This window comes from Lytechinus pictus, chromosome 10, assembly GCF_037042905.1.
Source record: "Lytechinus pictus isolate F3 Inbred chromosome 10, Lp3.0, whole genome shotgun sequence".
In the NCBI taxonomy this organism is placed as follows: Eukaryota; Metazoa; Echinodermata; class Echinoidea; order Temnopleuroida; family Toxopneustidae; genus Lytechinus; species Lytechinus pictus.
In genome coordinates, this window is record NC_087254.1 from 34,857,757 (window position 1) to 34,883,628 (window position 25,872).

At 37.0% G+C, this 25,872-nt stretch overlaps 1 protein-coding gene across 1 annotated transcript; it reads right to left on the minus strand.

Moving 5' to 3' along the window:
- Window positions 1-5,852: 5,852 nt before the first annotated feature.
- Window positions 5,853-24,901, minus strand: LOC129270542 (myosin-9-like). Its single transcript, XM_054907905.2, has 2 exons — window positions 24,164-24,901; window positions 5,853-11,053 (listed from the first exon to the last, which is right to left on the minus strand). Exons 1-2 carry the CDS (start codon window positions 24,494-24,496, stop codon window positions 10,889-10,891), a joined length of 498 nt encoding a protein of 165 aa, XP_054763880.1. The 5' UTR covers window positions 24,497-24,901; the 3' UTR covers window positions 5,853-10,888.
- Window positions 24,902-25,872: the final 971 nt, after the last annotated feature.

Here is a 25,872-nt window from a genome sequence, read left to right on the forward strand (position 1 = left end):
CCTCTCGATTAGTCACTGCCGACTTGCTATCCGCTGAACCATTATCGATACCATTGTCTCCATCACATACCAGAGAATAATACTTCCTGTCAATCTCTGTATAGATAATAGATTCCCACTCATCCTGTTTGTTTACCGGGTAATACATTCTAAAAACAAAAGAATTCCTGGCTGAAGCCATTCGGAAGACACTACTCTCCCTTTTGTTGCACATACACTACATAACATGCATACAACTGTACATGTATGTTCGTTGAGCAAAATATAGAATTTACTGTAAAGACAAGACTGTAAAAAATTATTTGTGATGTCTACTTCAGTCTCAGATCATACATTTTTTTAAGGAAAGGCAGGGGCGGAGTGGTGTCACATCCGCTTAATAATGACAACAGCACTGACCTTAGTGTGATGAAAACAAAGTATAAGAAACACAATGAAATAATGTCAGAAACAGCACTGAAAAAATTAGAAAGATTCATAAACTTCCAGATAACGAAATGGGTAAAATTGATTATCACGACGTTCAGCACAAAGTATGAATGTGTTGTTCATGTATTATAAATTGTAAGCATGCCAAAACGCCGCATTGTACGGGTCGCTAGTGAATTGTTTTCATCGGCCGGTCAGTTGCTAGGGCTCGAGATTAAAAATGCCTGAATGTTCACCCCGGCCTATAGGCCTACTTCTAGTACTAGTATAATAGTAATTAAAAAATAAACAACCTCAACCATGATAGGCCTACTATTATTAATAATGATTGTATAAATCTAAAATGATAATAAAATGATTTCTTTTTCAAGGAGCTAACACTCCCTTCAGATGATCCCTTCCCTTGTACTCTCTTTCCCTCTTCTCTTTCTCTCGGTCTTGGCTTAATAACCTTCCATATTATTATTCATCCAAATGGCATTGTATTGAAATCACTGGTCTGCACTACATCAACTGTATCATTGCTCTTTTGACCTACCATATTAAATATGACTTTCAGAACCTTTCAATGTTTGTAAAATTAAAAAAAGTAAAGAGTTGACTCAAAACCACAGAGAAATACCTGACCCTATCTACGTCAATCCCTGAAATCAGATCCTCAGAGTTTACAAAGATGCACCTCGCAGGGAAAAGATGCACAAGTGGGGACAAGATTGGGCAAAGAAAAGGTAGAAGTGGTGAGATGGAGAGGTAATGAAGGAGTTTAAGAAGGCAGCACCCCAGCAGGTGAGGGTCAGGTCCGCAGCGGGCTACCATCGTCCTATCAGATGCAATTTCATCCAGACTTGGCAGGCATGGTCCAACCCTAAAGAGCAACCAACCAACTTCCGTTCCCATCTTTCCCTTTTTAATGCTCCGCCTCAAAAAGGGGAATTTACATTTCATTCCTTTTACCAGCCCAGAGTTTACAAAACGGACAATAACAAAATAACAATGATTGTGAAAACATAATAAAACGAGAATCCCATTAAAAGAAATTTTTTTATATCTCTTCCTCTTTTGGTGAGAAAAAGAACTCATAATGTTACAATAACAGAGGAAAATTTGATGCAGTAGCCAGTGTTATGGAAGTGACAGTGAATGATTAGTGGATTTAAAAGCTTTAAGTGAAATTGCATGGTAGTGAGTTGAAAAAGAGAAAAAGATGATAAAGAGGTGTGATGGAGTGAGGGAAGAGAAAAATGGAAGGAGATAAGTTGAGTAAGGGAGGAGAAGAGAAGAGAGGAAAACGCAAACAACAAATTTGGAAAAGGAAATAGCAGGCAAAGAAAGGAAGAGAGGAATCTGATTGGGGTGGGAAAACATTAAAATTAAACCAAAAATATTACAAAACTAAATTACATGTAGGTGAAATGTTTAGTATAGAAAATGATTACTACATGTATATAGTATTCCAATGCAATTATTGTAGTCAATATTTTTTTTTAAATAAAAGTGCAAAGAGAGACCCAAATTTGCTTTTGAAATTAATTATTCTCGCTCCTTTTTTAAGACACTTTTTTGTGATGATCACTTCACTATAATTGCACCAACAAAGTTATCATTTCCATAACATATTCTTAAAATATTTGGGCAGCAACTGTTATCAAACTCTTGGAAAAGCCACGTTTACCATATGAAATTCTTGCAAAAGTCCAGGAGTTTGAAGAGTGGCAGGAACTCTGGAAGACATTTCATATTTGCGGTTTAGGGTCACGCCCCTCAGACAGCGGGAGCATAGAGTCTGTTTGCTTCCTCCTCACCAACACCGGAGTGAATGAGGTGGGACTAGGGATCGGGGAGAGGGTCACATTCCTGGCATTGTATCACAAAAATATTGTCTCACTTCTGAGGAAAGCAAGAATATTTTTATCCCTATATAATTACTTGTCAGTCTTGTTCAATGTCAAACATTTTCCCTGGATCAGTTTTGAAAACATAACAGCAGAGATTGTGGGTAACCATAATCCTGTTAGCTGCCAATGTACAATGGCATTTCAAAAATAGATTTGTAAAACTGATAGTGATTCAAAATATGAAATGAAATTAATGCCATGAGATATTGGAAGATAAATATCCTACTTTACAAACTGTGCCAACAAGCACATTTATTTCTGATTGAGTTTTAATACAATGTACAAATTATTAAAGCCATAAGCAAGTTTTTGTGGGAGGGTGGGGGTTCAATTGAAAATATATATATGCTTCTGCTCTGAGCTTGCATTACGTACCTGAGAATTTTTGCATCCCCCTACAAAAAGAAAGAGAGAGAGAGGGGTGGGGTGGCAGAGAGGAATTCCCTAATCTTTTCACCTATTTGGTTCTCAACAATGAAAAAAAAAACATCTAGGACATACATTAGCCGATTTATATTATCCAAATTGACCTAAAATATTTCAAGCGTACAATCTTAACAACAGATTATCAAGGTCTCACTGATTGAGTCTATTAATACCTTGGTCACGTTTGCTATACGGCGAGTCGAAAACAGCCGTTTTATTCATTTTTATTCAAACCACCTATATTCAGCTGGTACAAAACATTTTAAAACGGCTGTTTTTTCGACTCGCCGTACAGACGCCATAGAGCAAATGTGATCCAGGTATTAGACTGGAAGATATAATGTAGGCTACACTGTATCACCCACTGATGTAAGCATGCCTACATATATTTTCCTCATTGTACTGAATGGTCAAATCCAAGTTGTATCTTTATAACTCTTGAGCCTACTACAGTGCATGACACACCTGTGCTGCCTTTTAGAATGGAAATCTTCTCATATAGACCAAAGAATACACTGTAAATTATCCACATTTTGAGCTGATTATAGATCATGTCCAAGATTTACAAGACAATAAAATTTTCATAACACCAGAAGTAGTTATAAAACCCAAGATGGTAATCTATGAAAAAGTGGCTCTGGGCTGCAGCACCTGCTAATCATTTGTACAATGTTTGGTGTTGGTATAGTGATCTCACCATAGGTCACTCTATCTGAGCCCCAAGGGGATTGGGCTTAGTCTGACCCTGTCCTTAATGAGGTCAAAGATTGCCTTGTTTTACTGTACATTGCATCACAGGGATGTCTGGTCTGGGAGGCTAGGCTAAAGTGAAAAAGAGTCTCCTATACCTGGACATCTTTTCATAGAAGTTGCCAGCCCAAGTAAACATATCATTATCAAGCTCTGGCAATTACCATAGAAACAGGTGATGACCAGTGCTTCTCAGCATATCAAAAACCAAGGATAATTATTAAATTTGTCAGTAAATGACAACTTGTCAGTGAATAGCAATTTTCACTACCGTAACAGTAACAGTGACATGAACAGCTTCATGCACCAAATCATAACAGGTCTATCATGGACCTAGCAGATTCTGGGTTGTTTGCTTGCATTACTAATCATACTTACATGTATAACAATAAAGTTTTATTTATATACCCAGGGTCCAAGCTAGCCTCTTTAGTTATGAAACTGCTCTACCAGCAGGGTGCTACATACATGTATGTTATCATTGTTCAATCTCCAATCTAAATGCTCAATACAGAGCAAGGCAGAAGGTCCTAATTTTGAAGTCTTTGGTAAGACTGGGCCGGAGATCAAACCCACGTCAGGCGCTCCACCTCTGAGCCACCATAACGTAGATCTACATGTACAATATCAGGTCTATCATGGACATGGTGGATTTTTAAAGAGTTTTGTTGACATCTGTGTCTTCAAGTAATCTCAATAGCATGATTACTTCAAATTCACATCGACAGACCCATTCTATCATTTTGGTATTCACCCTGCACTCAAATTGGATTAGAAGACTTTCCAGTACAGCACTACACTATTAAAAAGAAGCACTAAATTGACTGATAATACTTAGGACCATCTCACAGACTAGAAGCTACTTTAGATTCTATGAGATACTCCATGATTAATTATCACGGATTCCCCTTTAATAACCGGCTAGACAACTGCCACCCTCCGGGGCATACTTAGAGATGAGAAGAGTGCAGCCTTGGGGGGAAATACCTGAAATGGAGGGAGCCATAGGGGAGATCACGTATGACATGGTGATGTGCTCCTCACCTAATTGGACAAGAAATCTAGAAGTCGAGGTGCTCAGTATCATTTACTTGGCTCAACCTGAAATACAGTCAATATCAGGAGGGCTAACTTACATACAGCTAACATACATGTACTTTGGATCTGAATGTAATAATGAAGTACAGGCCTATTGGTCCCAAGTATTATTATCGACTATCAACTATCAGAATCATAGCATATTACTCCTACTTGTAGAAGCACTGAATCCCCAAATAAAGAAATCTCTCTATGGCTTTTGCACTCAGAAATTCAATGAGCAAAATAAACAATTTCGAAAAAAATAGAATCCAATTCCAGAAATACTGACAGCAAAGAAAAATAGTTTTAGGAATCACTTTTAGGAATACCATTTCAAGTATCATTATCACATGTTCATTATTATCAGAATCAGAGCCTAGTACTAATAGTTGCACTGAATACCCAAAAGAAATTATGACATGGATTTTGCATTCAGTATTTGCAATTATTTCATAAATAGCGTTGGGCACAGTGTAAAAGTTTGCCACGTAGAATCCAATTCCAGAAATTATACCACAAAAAAATGAATAAAGGCATACAGCTCTTTTGTTGGATAGAAGTGCTGTCATGGCACTTGTAAGCCAATATTTGATTTATTCCTTAAAAGCATGCACTAATACTACAAAGCTATTTTTTCTATAGGACCCAAAATCTCTTATGAACCCAAAATCACTCAGCCATCCTTCATGACACCCAATGATAATATCTTTAGGCTTGGGAGTCGGCTATCTATCTCCCATGTACTATATTGAATATTCTCATATTTCACGCTGGATGATTTCAAAATAAATCTCAGTCTAAGAGGTCAGTTTATGCTGGGTCATCACAGCATGTTGGGATCTTCAACACCAACATCAACTGGACAAGGTTTTGTTGATGATTATTCCCTGAAGGACACCATACCAGCATGTATTGTCCAGTTCACTAATGTTATTAAGAGGGTTTATCACCGACTTGTCTTATTCCACTGAATATCGCCACAGCGGTGCAATACAAGGCATCACTTTCCCACATACAGTACACCTGCTAGACTCCAGTTGTTTCACAGGCACTGGGCTCAAGCATGGAGATACATGTAGGCCCTACATGTGGAAGCTTACCTCTATGGCTCAAGCATCTCAAAGCAAAATTCATTATAGAAATTGCTAGTAAAAACCATTGTGCAAATTGTTTCAGACTCCATGTACACTTGCACACAGGTCTATTCAAGGAGATGGCATTCTAAAGTATGGGTCCCATTAAAAGCTGTTTCATTATTACCATTTTTATTTTCAAATTTTATGTAGCAGGTCCCAGAACTATGATACCCATCTCCCCATAAAGAATGTATCACATAAATTTATATTTTCACTCTTTGCCCTGTAATTTGCTCTGAAGCACCTTGAGATTGTAATTATGATAAAAAGTGCCCTATAATACATCAATTTGCACATTTTGCAGAAACCACTGATTTTTGTTTAAACATAAATGCCAGTTCCGGTGATGACTTTGAAACGAATGGAATAAAAATAACTATTCAAGTGTTAGAATGTATACGTGCCAAATCCAAATCATCCTGGTACAAAATGCATAACTGCTGAGAAATAAGCAAAATAAACATGACATTCCCACCGGGTGTCTGGTCTTTTTCAAAGCATGAATCATACATAATCCCACATGAGCTTTTATCAGTGTTGGCGACTATAGTGCACTCACTCTCCATTTAGACTTCAAGATTTCATCACTAGGTTTTAGCTTAAATACCAGATCTACATCTTTCAAGAAATGGTAAAAAATGGCCTTGATTTTATAGACTTTCCCCATTAAATCATTGTTAGCTGCGAGTACTATAATTATAGTTTAACTTTAAACCTATGTCGGGAACTGTTCAGATTGCTACTATTAAAAATAGTCAAGTAGGCCTATATGCAGGGCATATGATGACCCCAAATTCTCACAAAGAAAATGAAAACAGAGATGAGGGATGAAGGATAGCATCATCGTAAGATAGTCTTCCAAGACATTCACTGATGTAAATACCATATGGGAGTCACTCTACAACACTCTTTGTCAACAGTCGTCATGTCTATCATCGCTCTTCACACAATGGTAACACATCTTTCAAAACATAGAACCTTCTATTTTTATATTATAGGCCCTAAGTTATAAAGATGATTGCCCTATATTAGCTTCATCATCTATCTTCTGAATTCTATGCTGTAGTCTAAAAGCTTAGCCACCTCAAATACTGAAAAGGAAATAAAATATTGGACCCAGTCATTGCTCACAACTGACCTTAAGTCTTCGATTGGCACTATCATGTTTCATGTTTGATTCATCATTACTCATGTAATTCATGCAGATATGGAACACACAATAACACTATTGCAGCGAAATTGTAGCAAGACAGATTATTTACACCTGCAAAAACAATGTCTATGACAGGACTATAATAAAGTTGAAATCCAATGTAGACCTACATGTAGGGAAAGAATTTTAACCTGCCCTTGATACCTGGAAGACATAGGCTTTGAAAAAACAATAAAACAGAACTCAGGCAGGCAAAAAAATATATATTGTTCATTTTTCTGAGGATACTTTTCACAACTTACTGCCTAGTATATCTGCAACATTGGATAAGCTATAACACTGCAATAAATGGAGATTTCCAGGGCTCCTTCTTTTCAGTTTGCAGAGCTCGTTTGAGCATTTCCGGGGCTAGATCGCCCCCAACCCCCGAGTAATTTTCTCCCTATCCCACCCCTACCTCCATTCGCCAACCTAACCATTGTCTCTCTTGCAGATGCCCTATTTAATCATGGGAGTAACCAAGAATTATATTTTTTTTTGTGTGTGACAAACAGTGACAACCACCCCCACCCCCTATCCCCTACCTCAAGTCGCCAACCATCTCTCCTGCAGGTATCCTATCTAATCATGTTTCAAGGGGGTACAGCACATCTCCAAGAAGAAGAAGATTGAAGCGAATTAGGCAACGCTCTTCATCCTCTAATATAGCGTGTCAGTGGATGGAATTATAAAGAGAGTGTTAAACCAATCAAGTTCAACACGATTACAGCTGAAGCATTAGCCACCCTGACAAGATTACACCAGCTCTATCTTGCACGGCTTGACTACATAATATAGCAGCAGTGAGGTTTGGCATGGTATACTGTACCTATGAAAGGGGTAGAAATGTACATCGTGAGATTTTTCAGGGACAGGGCCTAGTTCTTTTGTAGGCTTGGATGCCATACAGGGTCTGTGTGTTCATAATCATTCGGATGGCAAAGGAGGCAACATATGAAATATATTTATTTCCTTCTATATTCAAATTTAAGTAGAGATATTTGAGTAATGTAATAATACACACCACAAGTGCAATGTGTTCATTTGAATTGACTGGTAATTCAATTTTCAGTGAAGTTTGTAATTAAAATAAAACTTTTTAGACATGAAGGTAGACAGTCAGAAAATAAACATTGTTATCAGAAGGATAAATTATACATCCAAGGCCTAAATTATATGAGAACATGGATGTACAAGCTACAGAAGACAAATTTACAACCATATTTGTACAGTTTGAGGATGTACTGTACATACACTGTATATCACCAATTTTTCTAACTTGCGAAGAGCCACGATGCCCTTTGCTAATTATATGCTAACCAAGTGCTGTGACAAACAGGTAGCATCATGCAAATGATGCTGGACTTTGCCCTGTTCTTTTTACCATCCTAGATCTTCATGATTCAATCCTACCTAAGTCAGAAAACCCAAGAACCTTGGGGACCTCGGAGCACAATAGACTCCATTTTTGCCCAACCCTGCCTTCAAAATAGCTTTCTAAAAGTTTAACCAAATAACATTTATTTTCTTTCTTCATGAATACCGCAAGAGCTTTGTATGCATTGTTTGTAATGCCAATGGCTAGACTAAATTGACTTGGTTTATATGGGAGTGTTTCTTTACAATCGTAAGGGGGTGTTTTGGTGTACAATCCTGGTGGCAATTCTTACATTCTTGCATGGATGATCTTTATGTCTTCTGATAAAGAAAAAGTTTCTGGCTAAAATATTGGAATGTAGAGGAAAGACTAGTTAAAGACACCACAAAAGTATATAAACTTTCAAATATGCCAGCATATTCACATGAATTAGTATATTCATCCAAGTTTAATTAAATTGTTTAAACAAAGAGAACATACCTGTATGTGTACTCTAATAGGTGTATCTCAAAAATCATAATTTCTGTTCATCAAAGTATATGTACTACATTATGACCCCATAGGATTTTTCTGAATTCTGCAATACTGTAAAACAGTTCTGCATTTATTTATTTTTTTTTGCATCCATATACTTTTTCTATATTTTTTTTTGGGGGGGTAGTGAAAAGCATATAGTATCAAAGCAAAAGTTAAAGATGTCAATAAAAAAAATAATAAATTGTAGGTCTACCTGCTGGAACCCAAATCATCAAGTAAAATTTAGAAATTATTAAGGCACATATACTATACATGAGTAAATGGCAATGCACTTCTTGTGTTTTACAAGCACATGTATCTGATATTCGTCATCAACTTCCTGTACAAATGTACTTTTCAAAGATGTGTGAGTTTGTTCGCCACAAATGTCTTTGGTCATTTGTTCATTATAACCAACTTGCATTGTAATTAGGGGTTCTTGAATGATATGACCAGCAGCCAACTATGATGCTACTATTAGTTTCAGTCTCACATTGGAGGCAGGTGGGTGGTGCCTACCTCCTACAATCAATTATATTCTGTCTGTGCGGTTATTATTTTCGTTTTGCATTCCGAGGACAACTATCGGTTTCCAATTACAATTAACCCACAGAGTGCTAAACTTTCCAACTGATGTATACTCACATTAGAATGTGATCATTTTCTGTCTGCAGGCAACCTGCTTTAGCACAAACTTTGCATAATTGGTGTCAATGAAATGTTTAGGAATGATCTCTTCGAGCTGGACAGATAGAAGATGATCTGAATACAAAGGCAGATGCACACATTCGCTGTGCTCGGGACCACAGAATTTTTCAGTAATTGCTGTATACAGTAGTACAAACATGTCTGCCTCCCAGAGTCACATTCATGAATGGGTTACTTCTAACCTCTCTATTCGTGTCCCCTCTTGACACATCTGCATCAAACCCTTCTCATAAGCTTTGGAAAAGGGTAAGAAAAGCGAATTATACTCCTGAGTATCGTCTCTCATTCCAATTTTACAGAAGTGTAGTGGTCATTGGATGTTTCTTCAACCGTTAGAAGTCAAATTTGGCATCTAGCGGTAACGTTTTATTATTTTAATTGAAAAATGCCTTTTGATGTTAACTTTAAAATTTAGTAAATTGGAAATTAAAAATCTAATGGCAAAGATTGCATCCTGCAATTTTCAGCCCATTTCATCACCAAGAAGTGGCATTATAAAAACAAGACAAAAACTATGTAGATGTTTTATTTTGATTGAGCACCCAATCAAAATAAATTTTTGATGTAAAATCTGTAAATTTATCAAAGAAAGCACATTTTTATTTCATATCCTTCACCAATAGTAGACACATATTCATACAATCTAGTAAAGAATGGCAATAGTGACATGCACTTTTGAAGGATTTACCCAAACTAAAGATAGGCTTTAAGAGGGTAAAGATTAATCATTTCACTACTCCTTATGATATGACAAAGGATTACTCAGGAGATTATTTTTGATCATTTTTGTCCCAGGCATCAACGATATGCAGGGTGTCTTGGTTTCATATGGGGGCCCCCTTCCATGTTTAGGGATGTTTTTGATTTGTGGCTTTCTATTCAATATTGCTGGAGCTTCACAACACAACAAAACTGGATAAGGAAAGTTAGGCTATCACGTACAGTGCCAACATTCATCATGTAGGTAATATGGAAGTGATTTTCCTTTCATCACACCAGGCAAAAAAAAATATTTTCAGGGGCTACTTTTCACAACTTACTGCCTAAATCTGCAACATTGGATAAGCTTTAGTTAACATTGCAATAAATGGTTATTTCCAGTGCTTCTTTTTTTTTAGTCTCCAGAATTCTTTTGAGCATTTCAGGGGCTAAATTGCCCCCAGCCTAGTGAAATTTTTCCCTGCATCACACCATAAGAATTTTCAACAAAATTTATGGTGATGATAGTGTTTTTTATGTATTAAAAGTAAAAGTGCATTTTCACTTGAATGATTCAATCATGTAGATATAGTTTTCCGTACATGGATTTCATCCATGCTATTGTAGCATATCCTTGCTCTTAGTATCACATTAAATATTGACTTGAACATGAAATTTTTCACAAACCTTGAAGCATGCTCCTGTAGGCAGTGTCTGTGATAGCATACACGTGAGGGGGCACTTCATGGCGCTTCTTTCCCTTGTAGAGTTCGATGACCTTTTCATGGTATATGGGAAGTCTCTTGTAGGGGTTAACGACCACACAGAACAGTCCAGAGTAGGTCTGTGGGAGGATGGGGGGCAAAGGGGAAGAGGAAAATAGTGATTAGATCAACTCCAACAGAAAACGGAAATAAACTTCATAGAAGTTTTGGTGTAGTTCTACCTACCCCACCCCCTTCTCCCTGTACTTTTTTTAAACATGAAACACCCTAAATATTGTGCTCATTACATGTTACAAGTAGTACATGTACATTCATTACATGCAAATATTTATAATCTTTCTTGATTCAATACGGGGTTGTCATTTAAATCATTTGATCATCTTCATTTGCTTACAAGTGGACTTCATGTGCAAATTAATATCTACACAGCTCTTTAAAACATGCACGTGTATTTGAATTTTGATATTTGGGTTTAGCCCTCAAGTAATCATCTTTATTCGCTTTAATTAAATTTTCATTTACACGCACAATCAAAAGTGCCAGAAGAAACCTTTCAAGTGCAATGCATAATCTACACAGCTGTATATAATAGACCACAGTGGTATTTAAAGTCTTTTGTGAATCACTGATTTGAATTCAAATTTGAGCTGAATGATCTTTCAATTGGACACACTGAATCATCACCCAGAACTCATTCAATCAACCTATCCACACAAAAGGGCCAAGTTTAAATCCAGCTATATCTTCTATCAACTAGAGCTGCAAATGGTCAATGACTTTATTTAGCAACTGGTCAAAGTCAAAAAGATTAAAGCAAGTGGTCAATGGCTTTACAAGCAACTGGTCAACAAGTTGAAAGCAAATGGTCAATGACTTTAAAACAACCATTTCAAAAGGGAAATGAGACAATTATACAGTCAACTCTGACCAATTGTAAAGCACAGTGGTGGAACAAAACTTCTCCTTGTACCACATACACAAATCCTAATGCCCTTACACAATGATAACATACATCACAAGGCCGATGATTCTTCCACAATATCACTATCAGTCACGTTCACAATGAATGAATGAGAATGAATGAATGAATGAATGAAATAAGGCACATTTGGTTTACATTTGGTTTGATATCAGAATCGGCAGTCTCGTCACGGTGGACTTAGTCATCTGAGCGCCTCGCTGCTAATTATTATAATCAGTTGATTCATAACACTCTCTATGTATACACAACTATTTCTCATCATGCATCAAAGAGACTTGATGTTGAAGACACAACGTCATGATGACAAACTAAGTTGCACTGGTGTTTCGTGGCAAATTCATGGCAATGTGTAGGCCCTATTCTATTCCACCAATGCTGAGCACTCATCTCATAATGAAGGAACAGCAGTATATATTAATGCAATTTTGCTGTATATCTTTTATTCAAACCTGAAAATGGCTATTAAAAGGATGCAACCGATTAAATAATGAAGTACTTGTATTTGTATAATTTGTTCCTTCAATACCGAATGCTCTATGTTTATTGGTTATACATAGTGATAGTGAATAATAATTATAATGATAAATAATAAAATAAAATTTCCTATGCACATACAAATAATATAAAATGGTATAAAGCCTACATGTACATAATAACGTTATTATGTAAAGCTGCAGGTAGAATATATCATGGACCGGTACGGCCAAAGCTCATCATGCATTATATTCATTCCATAGTTTTTAATGCTTCAGCTTGGCATAGCTTTACAATTGCAATTGTACATATTTGCTGTTGCTACCTGCCATCATTAAATGTAAAAGACATTTCCCCTGTATAAATGAGGATCCTGCACTTGCTATATAATGACCTATCTCTCCTTGGAAGATGGTGTAGAAACTCAGCTGTCATCCTTGTTTTTTTCCCCATCCATACACACACACACAGACTGGCAAGTATTTTTTAAAGCAAATTACTGCTCAAATGGCATTACCAGATTGGAATATGGTTAAACCAAATGCTACATGGAGCAAGGCAACAAACTTTAAATAGAGCCTAATAAAATAATGAACGACTTTGCAGTGCACAGGGCAATTACTGATTTGACCAATATTAGTTTAGCTATAATTGTCCCAATGAAGGGATGAAAAATAGGCCCATTTCTTCCTAAATGACCCGCAATTACTAGCATCACTGACCATAGGGTTATAACACTGACTCAGATTTAAACCCTATTTATAATAGTAGAGAGGTATATTTTGTAGGCCTACATAAAAAGGTTGAAAACTTATTGAATTCATCACATATAGGCCCTATATGTAATGACATTTCATAAATGTGACCCCCACTGATCATATAAAGAGGATTCCATCAGAAAAGATTTGAAAATAATTGAATTACCAGTAATCAAAAGCAGAACATGTATCAAAATGTACACATGTATGCAGTGTGCTTTCTGAAGTTTGAACACATCGTGGTCTTGTGGTGTATTAAAGAGTTCTGACTCTTTGTCTTTTAATCAGAAATTCATGAGTTTGAATCCTAGTTTTAATCCTATAGCTTTCCTTAAGCAGGAATTTTACCCACATCCGGCTTCACTCAACCCAGGTGGTTATTGGGTACACTGCAGGATTAATTCCCTGAATGCACTGGGCGCAGAGAGGCAGCTCGAGCTAAAGCCAGGGTAATAATAATAGCGCACCCGGATTAGATCATTCATCTACACGTAGACAGGGTAAATTGCCAATTCGTCTACTGCCAACTCGTCCACTCACCACATGGTCTACTTTCATTTAGTCCAATGCCATTCCATCCATCAACATTTTTGTCTAATAACCATTTGGACCAATAACCTTTTTGTCCAATCGTCACTTCGTCTAATCACCATTTCATCTCATAACCAGTCGGTCTAATATGCATTTCATTTTCATTCATTTTGCCTAATTAACACTTTAGTCCAGTTAGACCATATGGTATATGGATTAAATGGCAATTGGACCAAATGGTTATTGCACGGAATGGCATTAGACTGAATGAAAGTGAACCATGTGGTGAGTAGACGAACTGATGGTGGACCAAATCTTAGTAGACGAGTTTGAAATTGGACGAACTTGAAATAAACCAATAGATGGCACTGTAAATTGCTTATATTTATTTTCATATTACCCTACAAGACCAAATGTTTACATACTTTCCAGATTACAAATCCAATGTTTATGATAATTATTAAACAATAAACATCACAGGAGTCGTTCACCAGATTTGGAATCATGAATGTACCCTGCATGTGCGAATGATCAAACATCGTGTACATTTCTCTCAGTGTATAGTGTTGTCTACACAAGATGATGTATTAAAGTATATTTCAATTAGGTGCATTTCTTCACACATGCTAACGTTTAACACCTCAATGGGTAGCCAGCCCAAGGGGGGCGATCCTTGCCATTTTGAAGATAACCTTTATTGGATCCCTATCTGTGTCTATCCGAGGGAGAGAGAAGAAGACACAAGCTGCGCCCTTTCACAGCAATTAGCCCTACCATGCTGCATGCAAAAAAGTACTTTCACCTGAGACATCTTGTTCTATTATACATGTACATGATCAACGCTGCATTCAATCTGCACTAACCGAAGAAAGTATTCAAGAACAGTTTGCAAAGACGTTTTGGTAAAAAAATAAAACAAAAAAAATTGATAAAAAAACAAGGGCCAAATTTTACTGGTTGAGCCCTTGATTCACCTCGTAGTGTGTCATATAATGCAACTTAAAATCCTCTCCATTTCCCTTTTCCCCCTTTTGTCTTCCCCTTCCCCTTTGCTTTTTTGTTTTGTATTGATATAAAAACTTTGAGTTTATCATTTTTCTGTTTCTAGGTGACAGTATTTGGCATGCTTTTAATTTGATGTACTACCATCACTCAATAAATTTTTCATTTTTGACAGAGTGCTATGCCCAAATTACATTTGTTTTTATCCGCTCTTACAGTAACACGCAGGCCTTCACTGCATACATTTGTTTTTATCCCCTATACAGTAACACGTAGGCCTTCAATGCATACATTTGTTTTTATCCGCTATACAGTAACACGTAGGCCTTCACTGCATACATTTGTTTTTATCCGCTATACAGTAACACGTAGGCCTTCAATGCATACATTACAATTAAATGAACAAAATTATTTTTATTCAGAAATTAAAGTTAACATAAAGATCTCGTATGTTTGCATTATGCAATGTTACCTCTAATAAATTTACAAGGTTCCCAACTATAATAAAAACAATTTGGGGGGTGGGGTTTTTTTTTAAAGTGGATTGCCCAAACATTATCATGGTTTCCATTTGGTTGCTTTGAAGTTCTCATCAAAGCAACCAAATGCTCTCAGAACATGTTCCAACAATCTGATGCTAGTAAAGGGTTAGGAGTGAAAGTTTATCAGTTGTAATAGCTTCAATCATCCAGTTGATGAAAAGGTGTAGATTTTCAGGCATAACCTTTGAGAACAAACTAGGATGTTCTTCATCAGCCCAAACTTTCGATATTGAGATTCTCTAAACCAAACAGCCTTCTTGGAGAAGAATAGTTTTGATGAATCAAGATATTAAATCTCCACCAGCCTTTTATAATAGTTCATGCCTGTATGTTTTGTATCTTGCTTGTTTTTAGAGATGAGGAATTTAATGATTTTGGAGGAAAAAAAAATATTATTCCATGCACTTTATTCATTTTGTGCAATTTACAATGTTTTTTTTTTTTCATTGAATTGTATAAATAAATGATATTGAAAATTGAAACTTAATGTACATGTAAGATGAGTGTGAATGTGAAAGTATTGGAAATTTGTACAGGTGGTGGGTTGCTTGAGAGTTCTGCATTAACTTGTGATTAATGATCACATAAAATAATTAAATAAAGTTGTGCTGTTTACAGTTTAACCTCCAGCTTACAAAGCCATAAAAACCATCTATTAATTAAAGATCGTGAATCAAAGGAAAAACAACTCTATACAGGTATCACAACTTCCTAGTTTAATCGCTGCTTCTCTCCACACAGAATGACAACGACATAAAAGGCCTCTACCAGTCTCTGCCACTCCCATTCTTGAATAACGGTGTTGAATTCATGGCCTACTGTTATGCAAATGAAGTGTTCCTGGTCTAATAACAAGAAATTCACTTCCTCACCCAAATTTACACTGCATGCAACAACCTTATTCACAGGGAGTGTATACAGTGTAGGAGTGGATGGGTGAGTGCTCAGGTGGCTGGTTTTCAATAGATTTTTCTTCAGGTTCTTTGACAGTATTTCCTTTGGACCCCCATGAGAACATGGGAAAAATAACAGATACATGTAACCACGATGAGACCTTCCTTATAAAGTGTACTTCACATTTTTGGGGGTCATCAATCATTTCATTTCAATCTTTTTGATGAAGGTCAAGTTGCGAATTCCAACTTACAGTTACATACAAGTAGCTACATTATACTGCTTTGTGCTGCAATTTCACAGATAAGTGTCTCATTACAAAAATGTACAATAATAAAGTGAATAATAATTCCTTAATATGCTTACACAAAATTGAAGTATTGACTAAAATATATTGACAAATAAATCCAATATACATTGACAAACATATTGACAAATATATATAAATCCAATATATTGACAATTATATCCATTTTACTTTCAGCACCAGTTGAAGACTTTAAAGTACTCTCATTGTTCCTGGATCCTTACCCAAGATGCAACATTTTTTTCAAATATTCTTTATAATTAATAATGTATTATTTTGCAACAGTCGTACCACAATATTTGCCAAGAAACGAAATGAATACATCAAAGAATTCTCTCTTTCCAACAGAGATCAAATAAACCCCGAATGTTTCTTTTAAACAGAAATTCAGTTTATTTCTGATTATTAAAGAATGTAGGCAAAGTAGCAATTCAAGACTATCTTTATTTTGCCTACATGTACATTGATGGAAGATTTGTTGTGTGTGATCTGATTTCATTAAAGTTTTATACAACAGCTCCTACTTCAGATATCTATTGAGCTTTAGACTTTCAGTGATACGGCAGGTGACTGGACAGAATACAGACTAAACTCCAAAGACTATTTTTTTCTTTTTTGAATAATTTTATATAAAAAGATTTAACTATTAAACATGTACTGTACATAGTTACTACATACATGTACATGCACAGTGATGTACTTACATTTGAGAATTATAAACTACACGTATCAGGCATCTCTAAAGTAAAGACAAAGTTCAAATATTTACTTGTTTTCTCTTCACTTTCCAAGGTTAAATTGAAATGATTAAAGATATTTATTTTTCAAATTTACATGTTGGCCTAAATAATCAATATTTTATAATTCTTGCAATATCAAAAATTAATTGCAGCCTTTACATCCTTCTGTACACTGCTTTACAATTTTTCATTTCTCTTTTCTGCAATTTGGATAATGCAAGCTATATTAGCTATGACCTTTGAGGTAAGGTTAAGAAGTAATAAAATCACTTTTTGTGTTTCTGTATCACTTGTGGCTTGATATAAATAAATGTGCAAATTGTAAGTTAGCATCCAGTCAAAAACTACACCCATACAGTGCATGCTACATAGCATTACAAGAAACTAAATTACCAACCCTGAATTAGTTTACCCAACAGCTTAGAATCAACTATCCACAAACAAGTGCCCCTTGTTCCCCAGAATAAATTCAACATCTTCTCCTGAGACCCAAGTGCTTGCACAATGCTGACAATAGTCATTTCAGGGCTTTTTCTTCAATAAATCTCTCCCCCACATTTATTCATCTTTTTGTACAGTACATGCTGACCTTTTGAGACAAATCACATCATGCACCTGTGTCTAGGGTATGTCTATTGATAGGATAGAGGGAAGATACTTGAGAAAATATTGTCATGCTAGGGGATCACTTCTGGTTTCAACTACCAGATTTTGGGTGAACACACTGCACTGTAGACCCTATATTAAACACTACAGTAAAATACCATCAAAATGTTCCTTGGCGGAAATATACTCCGAGAGGTGAATAGTTTGCAAAAACTCCTCTATACATACAGTGTATAGTATGTAGATGATTCTCAACTTCAATTTATTTCTGTCAATATTTAGTGACCTTTGACCTTATGACCCCCAAATTCAACCTCATCAACTCCCTGGACATGAGCTACATGTAAGCTTGAAGCTGATCCCTCATTGTTTACATTTATATGCAATTATCCTGTGAGTGATATTAAGATATTTTCAGGTATGGACTTTGTGACCTCAACCCTACTGAACCAAATATTAATTACCTACATGACATTGGGAAACATGGACCACTTTCAAGGCAAAATACGAGGAGAATTTTAGAGGTCCTAACTGCATATCATACAAAACACTTCAAGAACGTTTTTTTGTAGACATGTACTCAGACAAGCATGATAATCAAATACAACTACAAAGATGGTCCCAGAATTTTAAGCCCATTTACAGGGAGAAGAGAGCCGAACATGTAGGCCAAAGGATTACTTTCATGGCAGTGAAGAGTTGTAAGGATTATAAGGAACTCCAAATATTGGGCACAGGTCATTTCCTTCTTCTATGATGAAGACGTATTATCTCATTAGCCGTTACAGCTCCTGCAAAATAGGATGCAACGCAACGCCGACTTGAACTTTAGAGTCAGTCATCATTAATTAAACCCCTGTGCCGTGCAGATATCTGTGTTATACAGCTTTATATTTAGTCTTTTGCTTCACAGCAGTTTAAGAAAGAAAAAAAAGAGTATGGCACTAACGCATGAAGATACAGTATACATGATAAATGATGCAGCACGGTCATGATACTAAATGGTCTTCAAGTCGTTTTTAAGAACATGAACAGTAAACTACCTTTAATTTCCTTGTCTATCATTAACATCTCATATAACTGCAAACCAATTAACCAAATGCAATTTACACTGATGTAATCAAGTTTCCTGCATGTACATGTAGTACGTGTTTCTACTCACAACCTACAGTAATATAGTGTGTACACGTAGGAGGGAGAAAAGAACATGAGTGATTACCACTGCTATCATAATCAAAGTTTGAAGGTCAAGGTGTGTCAGGATATTAAACAGGTGACTTTCACTTCCCCTCTAACAAATCTATTTTATGACTGCTCTCCTTCTTATCAGTCTTGATGTAGAGTTATTGTTAGGATGAAAAGGTCTAATTCATTCAGCGGTTTCAGCCTGCATTTATATCAACTGGCAATCAGAGGTCTATGCAACCAATTCAATACAATCCTGAATTAATTGGACTGGAGAGGTACATGTAGGCCTATGTATATAGTATAGATTGTGGAGGAATCAAAATTACAGTTGAACCAGAATGGACATTAGGCCTATAAAGCAAAATAAATTTATGAACATGTAGATGAAGGCCTACAGGCTTTATACTTTTTAATATGCATTTTTCCCCCTTTCTCATGAACAGTTTGAGTCTTTAAGATCATACCATTTAGAGTGCAGTACACTAATTTTTTTTCACTCCCACAGTATCATTTTCAGATCATCACATGTAGGCCCTATATTATGTGCGGAAAGGAGTGCAGTGCAATCAGGAGGAGATTGCATTTTTAAAAAGACAGAAGATCTACATGTAGGCAAAATAAGTTTTGATCAATTTCTAGTAAAGACAAACTTCAATAACTTTTTATCTGTAGGCCTAATGTACATGGCAACATTTGCCATTGAGACAGTGAGGGAGGGGTACCCAGTACTGTACATGTACATCATGTTCTAACATTTCCCTAAACATTTCACATTCTTGCCTGCTTCTAGTTGGATATGTTTTCTACTGTAATATGAGGCAAGAGTTATGCCCTCCCAGCTAGGCAGTGTGAGTCACTGAAAGGGCCGGTGTGTGTGGACGTGACCCATGCTTGCTTGTATAAACACAGACTGGGTTCATAGGCATTCAGAATTAAAGGGGAATCAAAGTTTGATAATAAAATGATAATTGTGGTACTACCGGTATTAATTATTAAGAAAAAGCCTACATGTATATAAAAGTAATGGCTGTCTCAAACAACATTAGATCTTTTAATCTATTATTTTAATCCCAATTTGGCAAATTTGTTTTAATGTACATGTACATTGCACATATTGATTGAGGTGTGTGTATGTACATGTATGGAATCACATATGTTTGTAGGCAGGGTCGGAATAACAAGGGGGCGACGGGCGATTTTGCCCCCATGACAGCCCAAATCGCCCATAAAAATTCTCAAAACCCAATGCTTTTGGGCGACTATTTATTTCAGAATCGCCCCAATAAAATACCATCGACAATGTAAAAAACACTTCACATAATTATGTTCTCCGGCGGCGGAGCAAGCGCATCTTTTATATCGCCCTTGCCAACTTTAAGTTGAACGGTCGATGCAATATCCGAGCCTAGCCTTCCGTAACACCGGAAGCTTCGCGATTGAAAATAAACGCGCAATGCAATATGGGATGCGGAGTACGCATAGTCTTTAGCACGGGTTTTTTAGAATTGTTGACGCACTTGCCGCATGGCTTATGTACATGTACGCGTGCACGATTAGACTGCACAGCTGGTAACGAGACCATGTGCATCGTACGGTATATTATGTGTACTAGGCATGCACAGAATTGTATGCGATCATCTGGTGATTGTGACAGCGCTGATTATCGACATCGTCGAGTCGGAGTGCGAGATGGATAAGTTTCTAATTCGAGTTCAACCTGGCTCTGCCAAACGGCCAGAGCCAGCGCCAGAAGCCTCTCCAAATCGAGATACTGTTGAGAAGGATAAGCCAAAAAAGAAACAGTACTGTACAGAGACAATCGACAGTAAAGTCTTGGGGCCTCGATTGGCTCGAATCTGAAGTGTGTGAAGCTGAAGGCGACTCTGGTGCACTAGTGTACCTACGGGGGGGCAGGGGGCAGTTTGCCCCCCCCCCCCCCCGACGAGTCACAACCCATGCACTTTTTTTTTTTTTTTTTTGCTTGTCACATTTTTGGGCGGACGAATTTGCCGCCCTGTGAAAAAGCCTAGGTACGCCACTGCTCTGGTGGGATCACTGTTGTTTATTGTAAGGCCTGTAGCCTACAGTAATTACAGTTAAAAATATTCTGAGCTTTTAGGCATCACATTGAGTCTCGGAATGTCAAAAGGTAATTGCTGATATGCGATAAAAAAAGTAGTCCCATGAATTAGAAAGTAGCCCCAAGATATTCAGTGGTAGCCCCAATGTAAAAAAAAGGAGCCCCTAAAAAAACAAAATTAATTCCTACCCTGTTTGTAGGTATACTCTTTCATTTACAATTTCAGTAACTTTTTGAAAATATTAAAAACTTTCTTAAATGTTGATCCATTACACATGTAGGCCACAGGATTACTATCATGGCAGTGAAGAGTTGTAAGGATTATAATATCTGCTTCTTTGATATTTTTCTTTTTGTTTTATTTACAATCGTAATTTGGGTTGAATTTTCCTTTAAAAGGGGAAATCCATCAAGATGTCAGGTTTAAAAAAAACAGGTAAAGTGAAAATCTGTATTATGGAAATGAAATTATGAATGGATTTAACATACATATACATGTATCTTCTTACGCTCTCCAATGTGTCATTTAATGTGGTGGATCACCATTTTTAACAGTTCATAATTTTTTTTTTTTCCACAGGGAAATAATATAGGCAGGCCTACTGCTCTACACATACAACCTAAAAAGGATAATGGCAATTTTTATAGTCATCTTATAATAAAGGCATTTAGGAATCAGGATACAAGAAAAATCTCTGACCCAAATGAAAATGGTAGGATGCCCATGTTAGAAACTAGCAGAAACTGTAGGGTAATAAGATCAAGGGGTCAAATTTTCAAAGAAAGCAAAAGTCAATAAATGAAAAGGAACATTTTTTCAATCAGGGGTCATTTTGAAAACCCTGTTTACAGGGAGTGTGACAGTGTAAGCACACTCAGCACAGCTGGAGACTGTTTCATGAAAGTTGTCAGCACTAACAAGTTGTCTTTCTCCAACATTTACCATAGTAACAGTCAGAGGTCAGTGCTTCTCAGCCAATCAAAAGCAAGGATTTCACTAAAATAGTCAGCACTGACAATTCAGTGCTGACAACTTTCATGAAACACTTGCCTGGTTGGTATTAGATAAGGGACTTTCTTATTTGGTAGCTCTGCCATTATTGGTAACTGCTATGGAACCATGATTTTGAGGGTGAGGAGCCTTGTTTCCATGGTGGTCACCATACAATAATTGTTGGAATTGCAAGACATTTGCTCCAGCCAGCAGCAATAAGCCCTTCATAGAGGAAATCTGTGCATTACTACAAGTAAAAGCTCACACCTAACTAATCCACAATGAAACCTTGTGTTTCGTGAGAAAGGGAGGAGCAACTAGTGTGATCATCAGTGGAAGTGAGTTGGAGCTTAACATCAAAGCCTACACTGAATAGGCTAAAGTACAGGATGATATAGGTTATAAACTCTGCGTAAGAAAGTAACAATAGAATTAGAATCAATAACAAAGTAAGATGCTCGCATATTATACAGTGGAGCTTAATCCTTCCCTCTTATTGAACCTCACTACAGTTGTCATTTTATTCCAGGCAACATACCCCCCCCCCCTCCTTCTCAATAAAAAAGAAATATACATGTAGGTCTATAAATAAATAAAATAAAGAAATACATGTACTATAAAAGTCAAAAGCCTGATCATGGTGATCAAAATATCCAACCGAAAAACAGCCATGTGACTACAAAAGCAAATCCTCCCTCCCCTTTAAACATGCAATAAAAAATGCTATTTAATTTGACAAGTTATTTTGTTTTTTATGACCAGGAATACCTACTGCAAATCACTCTAGGCGACACCCCAATACTTACCCGTGCTAATAAACTGGGACTCCACTCACGCGCATTTGGGCCGCCCTAGCTTAGAACTAAGCAATATTATCTAGAAATTGTTACATTGTAGTCATTAAATATGTTCTATTAAATAAATTGATAATGTTTAATCGGTACTCACCGGTTCTTTTGTTGCATTTTCAGACCATTTCTCACAATTCTTCGTAAATATTTGCGGCAAATTTTGTCGCCATAGACAGCTTAGCATCCATCTTTATTGATAAATGGAGCGCCCTTTACGATAGTTGTTAATGCCGTGGAGAAATCGTTAGGCATTTTGGCCTGTGTTCAAGGCATTCTTTCTGTTTTATTTTTTATATTGAAGATTGTGCATTTGTTGAATAGCGCCGTCTACGTCAGGTATGAGATCGAGTGTATAAATACACTCTTCCAAAATAATTATGATTCCGACCTGGCGCTGTTTAACTTCAATCTCTTTCACCGAAATTAGCGATGAATGCTAGCATTATAAAATATATATTATTAACGTCTGACGAAAAGAATAACCAACCGATCAGCTGACGAGAACGCGAATCACGTGATCTTCATATCAGCTTCGATCGCGAGTCAGAAGAGAAGAGCAGCTGCCCAGAAAATCAGGAAAAAGCCGTGAAAATGTAAGTTCCCCTTCATTTGTTTCATTTTTTTGTTGTTGCTAACGATGCATTTACACTATAAAATTATAATTTAAATAAGAGAAAGGAATATAGCTTGTACTTGTGATATAATATATAAATATCCTGTTCTAAGAGATTTCTAACCAAAAATACTACTGATGTCGCCTATGAGGTCCATACATGTAATGTTGGACCTCATTGGTACTAGGAGTGCTGCAAATCAGGAGTTGTAGAGGTCTACTTGTATTGTAGGTCGAGGTATCTAAAATTCAATGCATTTTCCCATATCCCTTAAAAATTTTAAAGGGGAATTACTTTTTTCTTGATCCATCCATAGAGCACCTTTTAGAGCCCTTATTTCTCAGAGTTTGACAATTAAAACCTCTGCATGCTTTGCCTTTGGTAATCAAGTAAATGTAGGCCTAAACCAAAACTAAAAAGGGACCTTGTGTACAAACATTCTAATTTTTCATCGCAAAATTTGACCCTTTTTATCAAATTATCCAACTTTTGCGGTGTGTACATGTAGATCTAGATCCTCTTTTGATTATGGTGTGTGTTGAGATAGAAATTATAATATGACATTGCTTGTGGGGCAACAGGGGGGGGGGTCTTTATTACTTTAACATTAGATTATGGTTGCATTTGATTTACACGATTCGCGCCCATCTTCTTGGTTATACTTACATAGATGAGACTAGAATAATATCTGTCCTTGAGATTATGTAAGACCGATGCTTCATTGAGGCAAGTCAGATCTGCCATATCCTCAACTTTCGTGTATTTCGGTGGATTCATCCTTTGGATATCATCTCTGTTGATTGTAAGTTTTTTGTTGGTGTCAAGAATCTCCACCACCATTTCTTGCCCCGATTTTTCCTCCTTGATGCTTGCAGCAATAAATCCATTGACTTCATCAGGTATCCAGACAAGCTTTTTTGCTGCCCATTGTGCATGATATGCAGGGTCGTTGATCAGGTGTTTGTCAACAGTCAGGTATTTCAAATCGGTATCCGCCATGTTGAATCAAGCGATCGGCGACGCTACCTCAAGGCTCAACTTCAACAAGAGTAGAAAACCAAATTGGGCATGCATGCACTATAAACGTAGCCGAGGTCTACGTCTACTTCCTGGAAGGCGCTGCACTGGCGCGATCTATCAGCAGCACTGCGGTACAGGCGACAATCAGACAAGTGTGCGAACTTTGGGATGACATTGACAAGACTTGTCAAAGCAATATTCAAGATTTTAACGTAAGGATGATTCGCCAGGGGTTTCTACTCACAGACCCTGTTCAGAATATGTACAGGGAACCAATAACCTCATGGAATCGAGCCTTAAACTTCTCTTTTTTTTAGTCCAAAATAAAGGAGGAGCTCCAGCATTCACGAGCACCGTCGACGGGTGTGCGCGCGCGACATCGACAAAATCGGGTCAAACGCGCGCGCGCGTGCGCACCCGGGCTCGTCTCGTATATAGCGAGCTCAGCTAGCTTGATCTTCCGGCGCGATTCGGGCGATTTTTTTTTCCTTCAAAGTTTTCATAGATCTTCATCCGTTATAGAGAGCGCTATTTCGATGATTTCTAGCAACTTTGAAAAAATACTTCTTTCCTCTTTATCTTTTCTCTCTTTTTTGTTTCATTTTAGAGGGGCGGCCACTTCGCCCCCCCCCCCTCCCACCGAACCAGCCTATGCCAGGGGCGGCGGAGCGAATTTGAAAGTGGAGGGGGCACAGGGGAAAAAGGGCACTTTTTTCGAAAGGGGCACTATCTTAAAACAATCATGAAAACAAACGACTTGTTTACAGTGGCATAATAGCCAAAAGAATTTCAGGCGGCTATATATATATGTCACATCACGTTAAATTTATAAAAGTTGCGAGCGAGCAAAATTTTTGACATTTTTATAACAAAAATCTAATTTTCTGATAGATTTTGACATAATATTAAGAACATGATATTACATTTCATCCATCTCCTTTTTTACTTCCCTACTCCGTTTTTCTTGGTCGTGAAAAATTGGGGGGGGGGTGAGCCACCCAAGCTCCCTCCCCACATCTGTACGCCACTGCTTATCTAACCCACTCACATGCCTCATAAAACTTATGGCACGTAAAAACTATGATTATTACAATTTTTTTCTTTCTTCATAAGTAGTAACATATACTCGCTAGAGGGTATTCATTTGTCTCGCAATCTACTATGGTCAACAAGGAAATTCGTGATCACTCTCGCAAAAAGTGTTCACTAGCTTTTTAGGAAATTCGTGATCACTCTCGCAAAAAGTGTTCACTAGCTTACAAGTTCACGAGCTTTCGAGTGCCGCTGCAACTCTTTATCAAGTGACGAAAATTATCTGATACGGTAGTCAATTTGTAAGCTAGTGAACACTTTTT

Bases quoted from the DNA above. Each gene is read 5' to 3' on its own strand.
- LOC129270542 (XM_054907905.2), bottom strand. From the start codon at position 24,496: ATGGCGGATACCGATTTGAAATACCTGACTGTTGACAAACACCTGATC. The intron at 11,054-24,163 runs GTAAGTATAACC...ATCCTCCCACAG, and splicing joins ATTATTCTAGTCTCATCTAT to ACCTACTCTGGACTGTTCTG.